The sequence below is a fragment of the Mus caroli genome, unplaced genomic scaffold (assembly GCF_978045245.1).
Source record: "Mus caroli unplaced genomic scaffold, Mus_caroli_1 scaffold_6, whole genome shotgun sequence".
NCBI lineage: Eukaryota > Metazoa > Chordata > Mammalia > Rodentia > Muridae > Mus > Mus caroli.
In genome coordinates, this window is record NW_028227261.1 from 29,553,821 (window position 1) to 29,575,264 (window position 21,444).

Here is a 21,444-nt window from a genome sequence, read left to right on the forward strand (position 1 = left end):
CACCCCAGTTTTCTCAGTTCCCCAGCACTGCACAAAAAGAAGAGCTGCTTCTGCGTCTGTGTACCTCAAAGCCCTCTGGGAGGCTGTCTGGGGCAGGAAGCCTTGCTGAGTGGATGGATGAGAGGAGGGGCCCAGCATGGCACACAATGCCACCATCAGCATATGCGACCTCCCTCAGCGCCAGCCCCTCTTACCCCTTTACAGAACAACATAGACATGACCAAGATGCGGCTAGGGCTACCACCGTATCACAAGAGCTACACCAAGTGGGGGTCAGCACAGCACATGGTGAACTGCCTTGGGCTCACGGAGAACATGCTAAGAAAACCATCCCAACCCCCAACCTGGGGAGAAGTGCCGCACGATTTGTCTCAAAGGTCATATCTCTTGTGTATTAATTTGCTAATCTGAAGCTCTGATTAAAAGGAGGAATGTTTCGGCTCTCAAGGCAGAGCCATGGGGAGTGGAGTCAGGAGCTTTAAAAGTGCACACTGGCCTCCTTGTGCTGAGGAAGTGGTCACCTCCGCCCCTCGGGAGCCTGCGTCCTGCTGCTCCGGTCCAGAGTGACCTGAATGGAGCCAAATTGCATATTCAGAATGCATATCCATACGGTACCAAATGGCCTCCATTAGCCCAATTTCAAGGTATCTGGATAATGCCCCAGAACTGGAGTCTCTTTCAGGACCAGGAAATTGTCTGAGAGACAGGAGCCCCTGGGGAAGGAAATCGGTTATCTAATTGCAGGAAGGAAGTAAAGTGGAGGGATTTGGGCTCTAATGTCCTGGGCTCTCCCGCTCTGCAGCCTAGCTTTCTCATGAGTTCAGTAGCACAATCACAGCACCTTCAACCTCCCCATCTCCAGGAGACCCAAACGCACACGCCATCCCCTTCCTTCCTTTCAGAAGACCACCATCTCCAAAGATCCCAGTTTCAAAAGGCAGAGGTGCCATAGCTGACCAGCCCACACCCCGCAGGAGCAGAAACACACCCTGCTGGGATCTCTTGTGGAACAGCATTCCGTCCTCACCCACCCACTTCGGGAGGATGCAGAGGGCCCAGGGGCGAACTGCACGCTGTGACTATAAAACTAAGAATCCAGGGGAAGAATCAAAGGCTGCAAACTACTGTTGTTCAATTAATGCTTGACCATCTACCACCAGTTCTAGTTGCTGTCAGCCCCTCGGGGCTCAGATTCTCAAGGGAAGTGTGGTATTATGGGATCCACAGAGCATCTGTGAACTTTATGAACTAGTTGTATGAGAAAGGGTTGTGTTGGTGTGTGTGTGTGTGTGTGTGTGTGTGTGTGTGTGTGTGTGTCAGCCTCCCTGTCTCCCTATAGCTCCAAACTTCTAGGGATTGATGTACTTATGGTAAGAGCCTTGGCTCAAAAGCTAGCATCAAATAATGCAAACAGATGCCCCATTGACACTTCTGTGCTGGCCTTGACCTCGCTGGCTCCAGGATTGTAGACAATAGGGAGCAGACTACATCCTGGGCCAGTGGGCAAGCTTCCAGGTGGGGCTACAGGCCCTGGATGCTGACACCACTCCACTGCTTCTCCAGAGAAGACAGTCATGCTTTCAGAGTAGAACAGCTGGATTGAGGATTTCTTCATGAAAACAGCTTAAGGGTTTGATATAACCTCTGGGGTGGGAAACCAGGGTAAGGGTGGGACTGGGTTCTGTGATGTTGGCATAATTCTTCTGTCTTCTGGATAATGTCAGCCAAGGTTAGGTCAGGATGAGGGTGGCTTAGTCAGTGCGCTGACGGTGACTGAGACCTGACAAATGTGTCAGATCCTGTGCCACGTGTCTTTTGTGACCATTGCGTTTCCTTAACTATCATGGTAGCTCTACAAAGATAAGTGTTCTTTATCTAAAATGTCTGGAGAGAAAAAAATGTTTTCAAATTTTAGTTGTTTTTTAGGTTTGGGAATACTTCCGTATACCTAGAAGACACCATGTGGAGGGAACCTCCATGTACAACCTGTTACCCAGCGTCTGAAGGTAATTAATCGTATGCAATATTTTTGGAGTATCTGAGCTTTGACAGTGACCTGTCCGACGACACCAGGTGTGGAATTTCAGTGCATAGTGTCGGTTTGGTACTTAACAGATTTGGCACTTTGAGACCTTCCAGATCCTCAGCTTAGATGGCTCCATGTGAAGCTTGGGAGATGGCTCAGCAGGTCAAGCACCTGTCCCACAAGTGTGACCCTCGATCAGATCCCCAGAACCCACACAATAGGTGGATGCTGCAGTAGATAGCTGTAATTCCAGTCTCCTACAGGAGAAGAGAGGTGAAAACAGAAGGGAAAACAGTGGACCCTGGAGGCTGCACAGCCTGGTGTATGCAGCAGTCAAAAAGACATTGTCTCAACAAAGTGGACGGTGAGGCCTAATACCCGAGGTTGTCCCCTGACCTTGACCCATGCACATGCACTCACACACATGAACACACACACATGCAAACACACTCGAACACCCACATATACACATATCATACATACATACATACATACATACATGCAAAGATACCTTTAAATAAACACTCCTCTCATAATAGACATACGTGGCTGTAATCCAGAGAAATGAATCCATTGTCCAAGTGAAGGGCCAGGAGGCATAGGAGTCCAGGTATCCAAAACTGTAAGCCCAAGCTCTTAACGCTTGCATGGTGCCACCTTTCCCATGTGGTTGCCGGAGAGCTTGCAAAGCTAAGTGTTCTTCACCCTCCCAGCTTCCAGGTGGAGGTCACAGATGGGGTAGCACAGGTCTGGGTCCTTAGGTCTATACCCACCCACTGCCCTCCACTTGGATGGGGAGCAGCCAAGACCAGTTACGCTGACCTAAACAAAGAAATGCCTTCTGGAGGATTGCCACTGTTGACTAGATCTAACTGTCCCAGCCGCAGTCCTCAGAGGGACTTGTAACCCCAAATATCAGAGTGTCTACAGGGGTTTAAGCAAAGGGGCCATGCTGAGCTAGCCTGGATTTGTGGCTAACTGCCTTTCTTCGTTTCTCTCCTTCTGCCCTACTAGGGATTGAGCCTCAGGGCCTTTCCACCTCCTAGGCATTTGCTATACTACTGAGTGCTTTATCTTTTTTTATTTGCTAAGTTGCCCAGGATGACCTGGAATTCACTCTGTAGTCCAGGCAAGCCTTAAACTTGAACATCCTCCTGCCTCAGTTCCCAGGGTGCAGGGGATTGCAGGAACGCACCTGCCTGGTTCCTCACTGAAATGTCTGATGTGCTTACACACACAGTGCTCAGTTTAGAAGAGACACAGATGCCCTCAGGCCATCCTTGAGAGCCTTGTGGAGAATTCTGGGAAATGTGGGTCCTGAGGTGGGAGAATGAAGTGGTATTTAGGGGGCAGCAAGGCCAGAGGCATCTTGGGAGAGGGTGCTCTGGGTCACACTGAGAAAGATCCAGGCTTCAGAGACTGGCACAGAGACCATCACTGTCACACAAGGAGGGAGTCACAGACTCCAAGACAAATGTCACTCATCTCCAGGGGAGTATGAAATAAAAAGCAAAAGTAATACAGAAGTTCAGAACGAAGGCTTGGGAAGTGGCCTCAGTTGGCCAAGTACAAAGACCAAAGTTTGATCCCCAGAACCCATGGAGAAAGCTGCATTTTTAATGTGTGCTTGGAATCCCAGCTCTGGTGATGCTAAACAGAAGGACCCCTGGAGTTCACACTGGCTGGCCAAACTATCTCATGCTAGTGAAACACTCTGTCTCCAAAACGCACAAGGCAGATACTGAGGAAGAATACTCAGGGTTAACCTTTGGGTGTATACATGTGCGCCTACATACTCATGCCCTCGCGCACACGCACGTGTGTGTGTGTGTGTGTGTGTACACACATACACGTGCATGCATGCTTATGCATACACATACAATAAGACAAACTTTTCCGTGAATATTTATTTGATCTTGGCATGGAAAAGGTCTTTCGGTGCACAGCACCCAAAATAGATGTTACCAAAAAAAAAAAAAAGAGGTTTTTTTTCTTAATTAAAATTTTAAATTAGTGACATATAAATTAAAACTGCTACACATCAAAAGGGAAGCCACCACATTAATATCCTTAATATGCAAAGGAGATAAGAAACATACTAACAGCCCCAATGGAGAGGTAAGCAAAAACTGGGACAGACAATTTAGCAAATGATCCACAAATGGCCAGTAAGTGCTGACAGGTGTTCCACCTTCCCCATCATCAAAGAGATGCAAATTGTCACCACAAATGAGATTTCATTTTCCGCCCATTTGAATCAATGAAACTGATTTAAACCTCACTAGCACTCAGGGTAGGCAGGGTGAGGGGGAAGTGGGCCTGAGCCGAACAGGCCCTGCTGCTGCAAGCGTGCGTGGGTCTAATCTTTCCGAGTGCTCTGAAACTGGGCATCAGAATGGAAAGTCTGCAGCCTCTTTGGCCGAGCAATTGGCCTTCCAGGAATTTATCTTAAGATAATTAGATGAGGCCTTAAGTTGAGTAAACACGGGTGTTCTTCATCTAAATGTGAGCAGGAGATGACTGGTTAACAATAGTGGTGTGTGCAAACCCTCGTGGCTCCCTTTCTAATGGATATTAGGAAGAACGGAGGAGGGCTGCCTTTTATGAACAGGCTAACCTCATTAGCCAGATTACAGAATCGCATCCACAGACGATCACCTGTGTGCGTCTGCGTGGGAAGTGGTGTCAACACCGCTGGAATGACCCAGGGGAGCTGGACCTGGACATGGGCAGAGCAGAACAGGGACAGAGCCGGAAGGAGGAACAGGGAAGACAGAAGGAGGATTCCTGGGGATCACGTTCAGATCTGGGGCTGGAAATGAAGGGTCTAGAGGAAGCGAAATAAAATACGGACTGTTAAATAAAATTTGAATTTTAGATGGAAAAATAAATTTTTTTTTTGGTTTTTTTTTTTTTTTGGTTTTTTTTGGTCTAGGAGTGGGAAGTCTGACTCGGTTGGAGAATACTTGTTTTGTAAACATAAAGACCTGAATTTGATCCCTAGAATTCTGGTTAAAAACAAAAAGCCAGGTGTGGTGGCACACGCTTTGAATTCCAGGGCTGTGAAGGCAGAGATGGTGGATTGGTGGTTCTGTGGAGCTCTCTAGGCAGCCAGAGGCTGGAGAACATGAGAGAGCCCTGATGGTGGGAGCCTCCTAGGCTGGAAGGGGGTGGTGCTCCTCTAGAACCTGGGAATCATGGTATGATCATGAAAGGACCTGGACTGGTGATAATCCTGAGCGGTGAGAGACTCCCCTTCATAAAACAAGGTGAATGGCTCCCGAAGGAACATATGCCTTCTGGGTGCCACATGCAACTGCATCCACACATGTGTGCACCTGCACACACATGAATACACACAAGGTTTTAGTTAAAAAAAAAACCCTAGAATATACCAACATGGACAATTATTTCAGCGTGTGGTATCAACTTTAATTTTTCTGGTGACCCTCACTGTACTCTAGAGTCCCCTTGATGACTCTCTGAGGTAGCTCAGGTCATCCAGGAGGGATACTGAATCCATGGCAGCCTTTGTGTGTCCTCCTGTCTGTCTGTCTTAGCCCCAATCCTCTTACCTGAGACACAGGCTTTATTTAGCTTCTCCTTTACTCAAAGAGTTTTTCAGGACTCAACGTGTAAGATTTTTGTGACAGAAGAGTGTCATTAAAACCCTTGGCCATCAAGTCCCCTTAAGCTGCGCCCGCGCCCATCCTCACCCTGTCTTGGCTTAGCTGGTTACATCTGTAAGATGGAGATAGCCAAGCCTGGCTGCAAAGTTGTCGTGGGAGATTAGAGGAGAAAATGTATGTAAAGTGCCTGGCATACAGTCAGTGCTTAATACACACTGATCCTGGCATACAGTCAGTGCTTAATACCCACTGATCCCTTTCCCTCTGGTCCACACTCCGCCCACACTCCTGTCCCGGAGGATTATACAGGGAGCGCCCTTCTCCTCTAGGAGATTGAGAAGCAGCGCCATTTGATCTCTGCCTTGAAGTGGCGGCTGACACTTCACCTACCTTCACCTTCCTCTCAAATCCCAGCTGCAGTTCAGTTCCTTATCTTCGCTTTCCACACCCTGGGGGAAGAGGGTGCGGGGGTGGGGATGGGGGGGCAGGAGGATCAGACTTGCTTTGATAGCTGACAGGCAGCTTGGATGCCCGCCAAGAGGAGCCACTGAGAACAGCGCCCTGGTGCCATTTGGAAATGGCGCGGGTGATACTAGGCTGGAGAGCATGAGAGGGCCCTGATGGTTGGGGCTTCCCAGGCTGGAAGGAGTGCTCCTCTAGAATCTGGGAGTCATGGCATGATTGTGAAAGTACCTGGGACCCCCCTGACGAACATGTGTGGGATAGAGTAGTGTGCCAAGGGCCAATGGTGTAGGTGTTTCATAAGGTCTTATGAGGGTCTGGGCTTCGATAGACACTCAGAAGGAGTGATGAATGGGGACACCATGAGGACCTAGGGTCAAGCTTGGACCCCTGTGTCTGTTACTCTCAGTACAGCTTTCGTGTCACCCACTCAAGGACCCAAATGCAATCTCTCCAAAGCTACACACCGTGGAGGGAGCGATACCTAGGACCTTACGACAATCGTCTGGTGGGAATGGAGGGAAAGCTAAGCCCTCATACACTGCTTGTGAGATGCAGTGCCCTCAGGCAAACACTATGAAGCTCAGTATGGAAGCTCCCTAAAGAGCTAAAAATACAGCCACCATATGACCCAGCTATGGCACTCATGGCGAGTCTGCCCAAAGGGCCAAGCCAGCCTGCCTCAGAGCCACTTGAGCATTTGTGTTTAATGTAGCACTGTTTACTACATCCGAGCTGTGGAACCAGCCTAGATGCCCAAGAATACATGCATAACCAAGAAAGGCGGCATACATCCGCAATAGAGATTATTGGGTCATAAAGGCGAATGACGTCGATGGAAACGGATGGTTTGATGGAAAGGTGACTTGGTAAGTACATGCCGTGCAGGCATGAAGACCTGACTGAGCCCCAGACCAACATCAGCACCCCTACACATAGCCAGGCGTGGGGAGCATGCTTCTCATTCCAAAGCTGGAGAGGTCAAGTCAGGTTGCTCTCTGGGGCTTTGTGGCCGGCCAGCCTATGTTCTATTTTGCGAGCCCTATGGACTCAAAAAAAAAAAAAAAAAAAAAAAAAAAGGGTACACAGCTCCTGAGAAAGATCACCCAAGGCTGGCCTTTGACCTGCACATGCATGCACACACATGCATGAGCACCAAATACTGATATGTAGCTGTGTACACATGTTACACACACATAAATGGGTGCAACTGGAGATTAGAATGTCAAAATACCCCAGACTCCACTTTCTGTCATGTGTAGAATCTAGATTTTACACACACACACACACACACACACACATACACACTCAGGATGGAAGTTCACAGGAATGATCTGGAAGGAAAGAGACTAACAGTAAAAGGGAAGATACTGGAAGATGAATACGTGCAGGTACACGATACATGCCTATGAAAATGCCTTTGTGAGACACAGCAGCCCTTTGTACATGGAGTATATATTAATGAAGGAAATAAAAAGAAGCCTCCAAAGAGGCTTCTCTCAGGAAGGAGCCTGATGCACAGAGGCTGTTTGGGTGTAGACAGGGTAAAAGCCCAGCCAAGGTGGCCGAGCTCCCAGACACGGTACGGGTAACAGTTGAGCATGGTTTTAAACATGCATCTCAGGGGTGCACAGTTGCAAGGCAACAAAGGTGTGTATTTTCAAGAGCATTCAGGTAATGTGAAGGTTAGGGGCTTACTTGAGGTGCGACAATCAGACCAGGAGCCCTCAGTTAAGGTGGCTGGAGTCAAGGCAGAGGCCCTCAGTTAAAGGCATGTGCAAGACAGTTGGGAGCCATTGCAGGGGCATATAATCCAAAGATCTTCTAAGAAGTCCTCAATGGATCCAGTTACTACATCAACTGTACCCCCATCCCTGCCCCAGCTGGGTCACTCTGGACAAGTAGTGAGAACTCACCCTCTTTGCTGGGGTACTCCTGACTTCCCAGACAAGGGTAGGATCGATTTCCATGTTGCTACAGCTTCATTCAGCAACTCATCCCTTACATGCTGAGGTTTTAAAGGCGAGGGAAGGAGCTTTGGAGTAATTGGCATGCTTTATTGGGGTGTTATGTCATCAGTGTTATTAATTATCATTAACAGTCTTAAAATACGCCTATTAATGATCGTGACACAAAATAGCAGTGCAGGTCTTAGCCAAGAGCAGCCTAATTACCTATTAATGAGATGTAAATTTCCCAAGGAAATGACAGAGATGTACAAGAACCACCTTCTAAACTAACATAATAAAGTTAATAATAATAATAGTGTATAATCTGAAGGTATTAGTGCTAATTTGAATTCTGACACTGTCTCTAAACAGACCAAGAGAAGTGGAAATCATTTGTACAGATCAAGCCAAGAAGCCCCAATCTGCACTGTTAAGGAAAAATGGAGAGTTCTTCCCCCCCGCTAACATGATCTGGACTCTACCATCACTGTGTTGAGCTCTCTGGTGTTTATTTTCTCTTACTCACCTTTTACATCTCTCATATTTTCAAAGCCAATCTGAGCTACCTCATAGAACTAACTCCAATACAGAACAGACTTCAAAACCTAAACACACACCAAAACCAGTTAAACAGGGCAGAAAAGACATCCCCAGGCCCTCTTGATAAACTAGAGCAGCTGTGCTTTGCAATCTGTAAGTTCCAGGAAGGGAGGGAGAGGCTGCGATAGTAACTGAGTTGCTGGTTATTAACTGGTCTCAGTAGGCAGGCACAGGCTCGAATCTGCAGAGCTAGTGTCCTGGGCAGACAGGACCCAGACCTGCCTGTGGCTATGACAGCACCCAGCATACCCGCAGTTGCAATGGGAGGCACCTACCTTCATAGCTGGCACGGAAGCCCTGGGCACTGACTGCATAGTCGCTGATGAGGCTCAGGGACAAGGTGCTGGCCGCACTGACTATGGTGGCTGGTAGCTGAAAGCCGGTAAGCCTGGAAGACAAAGAGGTTTGAATGAGAGGAATGACCTCATGGGGAAACCGCATGTCTCTTAAGGATTCATTCAGTACCTTCTAGATGCACAAGCGGGATCTAAATACAAGCAGTGTCTGGGTTTGAATACAGCCAGTGTGTTGAAGCCTTGGTCCTCAGGGTGTTACTGGGAGGTGCAAGAACCTTCAGGAGGTTGTACTGACTGGTCTTATGTCAACAGGACATACAATTTAGAGTCATCAGAGATGAGGAGACCTCAGTTGAGGAAATGCCTCCATAAGATCCGACTGTGAAGTATTTTCTTAACTAGAGATTGATAGGGGAGGGACCAGCCCATTGTATGTGGTTCTATCTGTGGGCTGGTGGTCCTGGCTTCTATAAGAAAGCAGACAGAGCAAGCCAACAAAGCAACCCAGTGAACGGCACCCCTCCACGGCCTCTGCATCAGCTCCTGCCTCCAGATTCCTCCCCTGTTGGAGTTCCTATCCTGACTTTCTTTGATGATGAACAGCAATGTGGGGGTGTAAGACAAATAAACTCTTTTCTCCCCAACTTGCTTTTTGGTCGTGGTGTTTCATTGCAGCAATAGAAACCCTAACTAAGACAGAGGTGGAAGTAAATTAGGTCACTGGTTGTGCTTTTTTGAAGAGAGATGTTAAGACTCTATTCCCACCCCCATCAGCCCCATGGCCTCACACGTTAGGTAAACACTCTACCATTGATCCATAACTCTCCCTCTCCTTCTGCTTCCTGCCTGTCCTAAGGTGAACAGCTTTGTTACAGCCACAATATGCAGCCCCACTGCCAGCCCCACATCAACAGGAACGCAACTGTCCATGGACTAAAATGTCCAAAACTGGGAGCAAAAAAAAAAGGAAAAGAGAATCTGTTTCCTTTGAGTGTTTTAGACACATCATCACAGGAACAAGACGCTGACTAACAGTGAGAGAAATGGGAAAGAAACCCAAATTGGAGGCATAGGGGAAAACTTCAAGGGCAAAGTGAGCCCCAACAGAAGGGCAGGAAACAGTGTCTTCTGACACACAGAGAAAAAATGGAGGGGCAACTCCTTAAAGCCATAGCCTGGTCCCCGAGTAGGAAGCCTGCCTCCTGGGCTGCTGGGATTTTTTCTTCCTACTTTGGTTTCATCTCCTAGTTTCTTCCCTTTTGGCTGAGGTCCTTTGAAGGCCTGAGTGGAATCCATGATGGATTTCCAACTGACAGCTGCCCTCAGACAAGACTGTTCACATACTGAGAAAAATTCACCTGACTCCTAGGAGCAGGGTGTAGATGTCTCTGATGGTTGCTTATTCTTAAAAGGCATGCCTACCATTTTATAGGAATAAGTGCTTATTAATATAAGAAGAAAGCAAAAAAGATAAAGGGCTGAATACAATCTAACAGTCATCTTTCTTGACAGTTGACATACAAAGAGATGCGGGGATCTCCAGGTGAGACCATAATTCCATGAAATAGCGTCACATGAATGGCATCGTGCTGGGCGTGCTTTTAATGGGACGGAGTGCTGTTTTCAATCTACATGGGAAAAAATACTAAGGTAAAAAAACAAAAGTATAGTTGAGCCTCAGAGGATATATCCTTATCATGGAGTCATTTAAAAAGTCTTCTAAGGCTGAAAATATGACAGTGGACACACACAGTGGTACTTGCCTTACAATTCCTAGCACTCAGGAGCTGAGACAGGAGAATCATACATTCAGAGTCACCCTGGTCTACATATATGTGTAAGTGTGTATGTGTTGTATGTGTATATATATATATATATATATATATATATATATATATATATATATATATGTATATATATATATGTATATGTATATACACACATAGATACATACATACATACATACATACATTATCTATTTATATATGAGTACTGGGCATCAGGGGACACATTCAGGACACATTTTCCCGCCATTGGACATCCAGGTATGACAGCTCCCACCAGAGACCTAACCGTCCCCAGGTGGTGTGAAATTGCTCAGTCTCTTGTTCATCGTTGCCCTTCATCCACTTTCTGAGACTCACCCTATCTCCTCTCATCCCCACGAAGGCACTGGGAGAGAATTCAATGTTAACCTTTATCCTCATTTTTTAAGGTAGCCTGGGCTATCTGTAGAAACTCAGTATCGCTCAAGACTTCCCATTGGTATGTCCCAACTTGGCAGGTAAAGAGCCATGAAGAGCTCTGGGCTCCCACAAGTTAAAGCACAATACCAACTGTGAAAAGCCCCATGCTGGATGAAACTCTTAAACCTCCCACCACCCTAATCTTGTAAGACCAGTGTTAGCTCAAAATAAACTTATAGCATGGGAAGAAAAGGTGATTATGGGTGAGAAAAAATATTCCAATGTATCTCTTCAAGCATAAAGACATCCAACAAAGCGTTCCTGCCTCCCTTCATATTCACATTCCCAACATACATGCACACACAAATGTGTACATGCACACAGAAATGCATACATGAACGCACATATATGTACACATGTGCATACCTCACTCAATATTCACATTCCCAACACACATGCACACACAAATATACACAAATGCACACATGAACACAAATACATACATGTAAACATGTGCATACACATGCATACTCACACACATACGCACACACATATATGCACATACATGCACACACAGCTTTGTATGCATGCACACATACACACCTACATACACGTACATGCACACACAGTCTTTTTGCCACCTATAGTATGAGTCCATCATGAGGGCTTATATTGGAAGCCCAACATGAGGAGGAAGGCTCTTCTTGGAAGGACTAGCTTAGAGAACTTCTTTTGTTTCTTCCTGTCCTCCCCTGTTCCAGGGAGCCATCCACAGCATGGAATTCTGGTTTGTACTTAGCTTCCCACAAACTGCAGAGATGGGTGAATGACCTACCATGGTACACCATCTCTCACTTCCATGGAGGATCTCAAGAAGTGGAGAGGAATGTAGAGCTGACATCACCCTAGTGTGACAACCTTGAGTCCTTTCATTTGGTATGAGCCATAGACTCTGAAAGCCTTTCATTTTTGGACCTTAAATCAATGAAGTGAAGTATAAGCTCTGGAGTGCCAGGAGTCCTTATACCTTAGCTGAGCGAATGTTATCACCATACAAGTATAAACAGAGCTGAACAGTGGCACAGAAGACAAAGGCCTGTGTTCCAGCTGCTCGGAGAGAGTGCTCCTCAGTGCCCAATGACATAAGTCTCACTTCCCCTCTTCTCTTTCTTTCTGTTTTGTCTCAAGCTAGTCTTAAGTAGGTGTCTTTCTCTTGAAACTGATCAGCTGCAGATACTGCATGGTACCCAGAGGCCTTAAATATCCACTGGTTGAACTACACACACACACACACACACAAACACACACACACACACACACACACACACAATAACGGTAAAAGGATAAAGAGAACACATAAACTGGAAGATGACACAAACCGTACGTGGCCAAAGGAGTGCTTGCAAACCAGAAGACAAGGTCAATGACAGACACACAGACCCTGAAGGATGATCAAAATAGGGAAACCTGGGGCTGGGGAGACAGCTAGAGAGGTAATGCATGGGTCTACAATGCACAAGCATCCTGAGTTCTATCTTCAGATCCCATGTTGAAAGGGGAGAAAGGCTGGGCACTGATGGTATGTGTTTATAATCCCAGGAATGGGGAGGAAGAGACAGATGAATCCCTGGGGCTCACGGCCAGCCATCCTAGTCTACTTAGTGAACCCTGGGCCACTGAGAGACCTTGTTTCAGAAAGATGTAGGGGCGGAAGAGCTTGGGAGATGGGTCAGTGGATAAACTGCTTGGTGCACATGTTTGAGGACCTGGATGCAGATCCCCAGCACCATGTAAAAGCTGGACACAGCTAGATGTGTCTATAATTCCAGTGTAAGGAGGCAGAGGCAAGAGATCTAGGGGGGTTGCTGGCCAGCCAGTCCAGCCAATCAGTGAGTTCCAGATTCAGTGAGACCCTATCTGTACAATAATGTCAAGAGGCTGGAGAGGTGCTCAGTAATGAAAAACATTGGGTGCTCTTAGAAAGAACTCAGGTTCAATTCCCAGCATACACATGGTGGCTCACAACCAATTATCTGCTCACAACCAACTGTCTGTGACTCCAATTTCAGGGAATGTGACAGTCTCTTCTGTGCCAGATGTACAGACACACATGCAGGCAAAACACCACCACACATAAAATATAATAGTATATTTTTTAAAAAAAATGTAAAAGGGTATCATGGCTAGTGATAGAAGAAAACACCTGGTATCAACCTCTGGCCTCCGCATGCCTGAGCATGAGCATGCACATCTACATGTGCACACACATACATCCAGTGCACAAGCACATATACCTCACAAGAACATATACCTCACAAGCACATATACCTCACAAGCACATATACCTCACAAGCACATATACCTCACAAGCACATATACCTCACAAGCACATATACCTCACAAGCACATATACCTCACAAGAACATATACCTCACAAGCACATATACCTCACAAGAACATATACCTCACAAGCACATATACCTCACAAGAACATATACCTCACAAGCACATATACCTCACAAGCACATATACCTCACAAGCACATATACCTCACAAGCACATATACCTCACAAGCACATAAGAAATTAATGAGTGAATGAGTAAATACTGGCTGGCACCCAAGGAATGACACCCCAAACCCTCTTGCCCTCCACACGAACATGTTCACACATACATGTGGAACTTTACTCTCAAGCATTGCATACACACACACACACACATTTAAAAAAATTTTTATTAGGTATTTTCTTCATTTACATTTCCAATGCTATCCCAAAAGTCCACCATACCCACTCCCCTACCCACCCACTCCCACTTCTTGGCCCTGGCATTCCCCTGTACTGAGGCATATAAAGTTTGCAAGACCAATGGGCCTCTCTTTCCAATGATGGCTGACTAGGCCATCTTCTGATACATATGCAGCTAGAGTCACGAGCTTTGGGGGGTACTGGTTAGTTCATATTGTTGTTCCACCTATAGGGTTGCAGACCCCTGTACATTTTTAAAGCAGAAAAAAAAGCTATGAAAATCAAACTTAGAAATTCACAATTCATTTATTAGATTGGCAAGGGTTAAGGAAATCCAGTTTTGCAGTTATGAAAATAAGAGTCCAGTCAGAATGGCTAAGATCAAAAATTCAGGTGACAGCAGATGCTGGCGAGGATGTGGAGAAAGAGGAACACTCCTCCATTGTTGGTGGGATTGCAAGCTTGTACAACCACTCTGGAAATCAGTCTGGCGGTTCCTCAGAAAATTGGACATAGTACTACTGGAGGATCCAGCAATACCTCTCCTGGGCATATATCCAGAAGATGTCCCAACCGGTAAGAAGGACACATGCTCCACTATGTTCATAGCAGTCTTATTTATAATAGCCAGAAGCTGGAAAGAACCCAGATGCCCCTCAACAGAGGAATGGATACAGAAATTATGGTACATTTACACAATGGAGTACTACTCAGCTATTAAAAAGAATGAATTTATGAAATTCCTAGCCAAATGGATGGACCTGGAGGGCATCATCTTGAGTGAGGTAACACAATCACAAAGGAACTCACACAATATGTATTCACTGATAAGTGGATATTAGCCCAAAACTTAGGATACCCAAGATATAAGATACAATTTGTTAAACGCATGAAACTCAAGAAGAATGAAGACCAAAGTGTGGACACTATGCCCCTTCTTAGAATTGGGAACAAAACACCCATGGAAGGAGTTACATAGACAAAGTTCTGAGCTGTGACGAAAGGATGGACCATCTAGAGACTGCCATATCCAGGGATCCATCCCATAATCAGCTTCCAAACGCTGACACCATTACATACACTAGCAAGATTTTGCTGAAAGGACCCAGATATAGCTGTCTCTTGTGAGACTATGCCGGGGCCTAGCAAACACAGAAGTGGATGCTCACAGTCAGCTATTGGATGGATCACAGGGCTCCCAATGGAGAAGCTAGAGAAAGTACCCAAGGAGTTAAAGGGATATGCAACCCTATAGGGGGAACAACATGATGAACTAACCAGTACCCCAGAGCTCTTGTCTCTAGCTGCATATGTATTGAAAGATGGCCTAGTCGGCCATCACTGGAAAGAGAGGCCCATTGGACTTGCAAACTTTATATACCCCAGTACAGGGGAATGCCAGGGCCAAAAGAATGGGAATGGGTGGGTAGGGAAGTGGGGGGGGGGGAATGGGGGACTTTTGGGATAGCATTGGAAATGTAATTGAGGAAAATACGTAATAAAAAATATTAAAAATTAAAAAAAAGAAAAGAAAAGAAAATAAGAGTCTTGACTGCAGAAGACACTCTCCACAAATGGAGGGAAAACGGTCGGTTTCCTAAAAGGCATACATTTCCATACCTTTGCCAATTTGATTAACCTTAAGATGATTATGCAAACTGACCTGGTAACCTTCAAACTCACTAAGGCGGAGGGCTGGAGAGGCAGCTCAGTGGTGAACAGCTGTATTGCCCTTCCAGAAGATCCTAGCACCAACTTTAGGAGACTCACAGCTGCTTGCAATTTCAGCTTCAAAGGATTCAACCCTCTCTTCTGACCTCTAGAATCTCCCTCAGATACATGGCATGCACTCACACAGATACACATGTACATTAAATAAAAATAAAATAAGCCTCTTTTAAAAAGAAAAATCTCTCAAAAGAAATATCCAGTACTAGAGTCACTAGAGAATTCTACCAACTGGATCAAGACAAATGAACCCCAACTCTACTAGGCACAATCTCTTCCCAACAATCTAAAGGAGAAAACCCCTTCCACACTCCTAAGTAAGGCCAGTGTTACCATGGCAGCAAAGACAGGATAAATAATGAAAACAAAAGAACTACGACATTGCATATGCACATTAGCCCCCAAATCCTAAGCAAACTCAACTGTAAGAGTAATTAGACACCATGACCAAAGTGGGGTCACTCTAAGAAGGCAAGGCTGCCTCAGTATTTGAAAACACATCAGTAGCACGACCATATTGACAGGCTAAAAAAATTGCATCAACTGATGCAAAAAAAAAAGCATTTGAATAAATTCAACATCTATATTTATGACCTATGTTTGATATATATATATATATATATATATATATATATATATATGCACATACACACACATATATATGCACCATATACATGGATAGATATGCATACACACATACTTTCAGAAGCTACAAATAGAAACCTTTTTCAACTTTGTAGAAACCATTTATAACATCCCCAGTTAATGTTATTTACTAGTGAAAGACTGAATGCTTTTCCCTAAGATTCAAAGAAAGGTAAAGACAGAGCAACTGAAGTAGAAAATCGGCAAAAGAAAGGAAGATTCATTTACCAAAAATGACACACAGACGGCAAATAAGAATGAATAGATGACGAATACCTTGGCAATTTATGAAAATGCAAAATGAAGACACAGGACGAGAGAACTGGATACTCTGATTTCCTACACCTACACCTAAACTTTGATCCCAAAGTTTATTACCCTACAAGGCTTTCTTATACCCACAGGTAAGTGTAGCTCTCACACCTTGTCAGAGAAAATTCGTTCTGCAGCAGACGGTGACTGTTACAGAGATCTGCACCTGGTCTCAATGCAAACCAACAAATGACTGTCAGGTGTCCAACCCCATACCTACAACTCTACAACACGACCCCCAAACCTGTGACTTAGGGCAACTCTCCAAAGAGTGGGCAGTAAGACCGTGGGACACTTGCTGTGTGACAGTATCTTCTACACTAGACTGGAAAGCTGCCCCCAGGAAATCTCAGTGCTATGACTGCCCGAGAGCGCCCTGCATAAGACGTCATCGTGTCAATGTGGAAGAGAGAAATTTCACAAGGTCTCACTCCTAGATGAAGAGCTGGAGGCAATCAATGGCTGCTAAGAGACGGAGAATCAGTTTTTCCCCAGGGATGTTTTTCCTGAGAGGTTACCCAAGTCCATGTGGTCAGCTCTAAACGCATGCACATATGAGCAACACTAAGTGGACTCAAGTTATATGTATGTGCATAAATATATACATATGCATATACATATAATTGAAGAACAGACAGTCATGAATTTGAAGGGGAGATGGGGAACACATGAAGGCTTAGAGCAGGGGGAGGCGAAAGATAGAAACAATATAAATACAATATTCACATATGAAATTGTCAAAATAAAAATTAAAAAAAAACAGTGAGATGTGAGTGTTATGTATTCACACTACTAAGATGAAGCCACAGCTTATGTGATACTGGTGACGGCGTGGAAGGACTGCTGATGGAAATATAAAAGCATACAGTGACTCTGAAAAGAGCTCAGCAGTGCCTTAAAAAGAAAACCCTCCCAAACACTAATTACGCAACGCAGCAGCAATTGCACCCCTGGACACTTCCCTTGGAGACGTGAGCTTCTATCCACCAAGGAGCTTTGTTCAGAATGGGTCAATTCTGGAAACAGCCCTAATGCCCTGCAGTAATGGAGACCTGGTTAAGCAGACTGCAGCGTGACCCCACAGAATGCTCCACAACAACAGAAAGGAATGAGAGTCTGAGAGCAGGAGCACACTGGGCACCTCTCCACTGCATCAGGCTGTGTGGAAAAGGAAGTGACCCCCAAAAGACTATAAATGTGAGAGTCCATTTTTTTTCAGCACTCACTTGTGGGAGAGGAACTCTAACAGGCTCTGATCCCCAGATCCTGCCCTCACTCCCCTCCCCCCAGTGGTCCCAATTCATGGTGTCTGGGTCTCATGTACCCAAGCTGATCTCAAACTCTATATAACCAAATCTGGCCTTGAACTCACGATTTGCCTGCCTCTGCCTTCCAAGTGCTGAGATTACAGAAGTACAATGTAAGTGTGGGCTCTGTACAGCATTCTTTAAATGACCAAAATGGTGGGGTGGAAACACGGGTGAGTTGGTTAGAGGTGGTGGGGGGAAGAGAATGGGGTGACCCTGAAAGTAGTGGGCAACTTTTGTGTGATGGGACAATGCTGTGGCGTGGGACCATGTCGGGGTTACAGAATCTGTTGTCAGAAAATATAACATAGAAGCGATACTGGTGGGTTCTGTCTGGACAAGTCTTCCCAGGTTCTGCGCATGTTGCTAAAAGAACATATAAACACAGAGCAAGGTGGGAAGAGGGTTTATTCAGAAGCAAAGTGGAGGTATGGAGCAGACAGGCTGCAAGAGAGCGGTGGGCTCTGAGTGAGAATTACGAGGACCTGGGTACCATTTGAGAATGTTGTGCATCTAGGAGGATAAGGGTTTGTTGCTAAGAGTGAGATATAGGTGGGTTCCTGTTTTGATTGGCAAACTTGGATTATATAAGTAGCTGCTCATTGTTTAAGGATTTCCCATGATGCATCTGTTTAATCATATGCTTGCTATAAGATGACAAACAGGGAACATCCCAAAAATCCACTCAGAGAACACAGTTTCCCTTACTGGGCATGTACCCCCAAACCAGTCTAGACTGGATCAGCTCACTCCCCCTTAGTTTCAAGATATGTTTGGCCACAAAAGAACAGTTCCTAGGGGTGGACGAAGAGCTAACATAACGGAATGGCCTGGTTGTGTGGTGACTGGGTGTGTGCAGCTCAACGCAGGTGGCATCCCGGGCTGCTAAGTCGATTGCTTGGAAATGAGTTTGCAGTTTAAGCCAACAGGGTCCCGGATTGCTAAGCTATCCCTACACTGGCCTGCTGCAGAAGTATAGATGCCTGTGGCATGAACGTTAAACTCCTGGTTTTCACTGCGCCCCAGTCATATAAGATGTAAGCAATGGAGAAGTCTGAGTGAAAAGTAATCAGGACCTCTCTGTACGATTTTTTGCCAAGTTCCTAAGGGTCCATCATTATGTTAATGTGGTTGGGTAAAACACCTCAACAAGAGCATCTTATGGGAGAAGGATTTATTCTGGCTCACAGTTCAAACACAGAGTTCCTCATGGCAGGGAGTCATGACAACAGAGCTTGAAACAGCTTGTCACATCACACCCAAAAGCAGGAGCAGAGAGCAATGGGTGAATGCTTAGCCCACTATCTCCTTTTTATTCAGGCCAGGACCTCAGCCTAAGGAATGGTGCCACCCACAGTGGACAGGTCTTCCCACCTCAGTCAATCCAATATAAAGGCTCATTTCCCAGTGGATTGTAGGTTATGACTAGTTAATAGTGAATACCAACCAGCACAGTGATTATTTCAAAATTAAAAGCTAAAAAAATATTACGTGGTTCATGGTATAACTGAGACTTGCACTGGCTCTGACCTCAAATTAGCATCCCTGGATTGGACCTTGAGCTTGCAGATAAACTTTGTCAGGCCATGAGGCTCCCTCCCCTGCAGCACCATCCGGACTCTAACTGGAAATGGACTGACCCCATAACCACAGCCAAAGCCACAGATCTCCACTCACTTAGACATTAGTTGCTTGTGGATTTTCCTATGTACCAGAAACTGCCTCACCCGCAGTGGTGGCCTCTACCAGTGATAGATCTCCACTGGATCCTCACTAACTGGCTCTGATCACCAAACCCTACCCTTATGACCCTGGTAACCTATTCAATCAGCCCAGTTCCCAGCAGCCACCACTGACCCCTCATCCAGGTCTATCAATGCTGCTGGTGGTTCCGTTTCTCAGACTCAGCCTGGGTAGAGCCTTCTCCTTCAGTGACAGATAGTGAGACTCTTCTCCTAATGACACAGTATTACAGTTGTTACAAATCGATATGACGTGTCCTCACGGGTATATGAACCTTGGTCCCTAACTGATACATTCCCTTGGGAGGTTATTGGACATCTCAGGGCATGAGGCACAGATGGTAACCAAAAGCTACTGGGACCAAGCCTTGTAGGTTTTAACCAAGCCCCACTTCTGGTGCTTCTTGCTGCTTTCTGACCTAGCAAGATGTGAAGAGTTCAGCCATGCTCTCTTGCTGCCATAGACCCTTTACACCTTTGTCATCATGATGGACAGTACCCTTTAAAACCAGGAAATCCACCCTCCTCTGAGTTTCTTCTGTTTAGTGCTGTTTGTCTACCGCAATGAGAAAAGTAACCAATGCCATGGGTGAACTTCCAGATGCCTTAGGGCTCATCTCGAGCAGATGTCTTTGACATTCCCCTACTGTGTAGACACTGGATCTTGGTTTCCAAGTTAGTCCCACGATGCTTCTGTGCTGTCACTTACAGATTCCTAGACCCTAGCTCATTGGTACTATATTGACACAAGCTGAGAATAGCTAATGTATACTGTCAACAAACAATTACAGTTTTATCACTTGCAATATTCAGAGCTACAGTTTCCTAGGCATTTCCTCTAATCGGGTATTTCCCAGCTCTCTGCTGCTTCCTCGGGTTGGTAGATAATTCTAGCATGAACACTCAAAGGCACTGATGCTGGCGCTGGGGAGAGTTCAGGCTTTGTTATTTGGAGACACAAAGCATCCTTTTCCTTCTTCCTCTCCTGGCCCATTCCCTTCAAGGCCAGAGGAGCCATCATGTTGCCTGTTGGCAAGAGAAGGTCAGACATGAGGTCTTTCTAAACTTTTATCCAAAGTTAAAGACACGAGGGTCCTTCAGGAGCAGAAGTCACAGTTAGTAGAGGTGCATGTTAAAATGGAGGCGGGGAAGCCTAGTTCTGATGTTGCTGGGATCAGCCGTATAGATTCTAAATATACAGTGCTCCAAAGATGAACTTACAAAGTAAGATGGTCAGACTTGCAAAGGAAGTCTCTGCTTCTGGTTATAGCACATTCATCCATTCTCATTCTTTGTCTCTCTGTCTCTCTGTCTCTCTGTCTCTCTCTTTCTGTGTGTGTGTGTGTGTCTGTGTGTGTGTCTGTGTGTGTGTGTCTCTGTGTATGTATGTGTCTCTGTGTGTGTCTGTGTGTCTGTATGTGTCTGTGTGTGCATGTGTCTCTGTGTGTGTATGTGTGTGTGTATGTGTGTGTGTGTCTGTGTGTGTGTCTCTGTGTGTGTATGTGTCTGTGTGTGTGTCTCTGTGTGTGTATGTGTCTGTGTGTCTGTGTGTCTATTCAAAATCCTATCCAGAATAACCCAGAACACTGGAAACTGGCAATACTCAACCTCTAACCACTCTTAGTTCAGAACCCACCCACAGCTTTCTACATTTCTTAGAGTCAAGAGCAGAATCCCAGAGGAGTGCCACATGCTGCCTGCCTCAGCCCTGCCATATTGTCTGCTCCACTTACTTCCCGGCCCTGATCCCTCCCACATTCTTCGGGGTGGAGCACTTCAGGGGTCGGGGGTGGAGCACTTCAGGGGTCGGGACTC

At 45.8% G+C, this 21,444-nt stretch overlaps 1 protein-coding gene across 1 annotated transcript in view; it reads right to left on the reverse strand.

The window, feature by feature from the left end:
• Csmd2 (CUB and Sushi multiple domains 2) overlaps window positions 1-21,444 on the reverse strand; it is a 574,744-nt gene that overhangs the window by 432,368 nt on the left and 120,932 nt on the right. Inside the window, exon 3 of the mRNA XM_029476560.1 lies at window positions 8,942-9,054. Coding sequence (XP_029332420.1) covers window positions 8,942-9,054 — 113 coding nt within the window. The remainder of the gene's footprint in view (window positions 1-8,941; window positions 9,055-21,444) is intronic.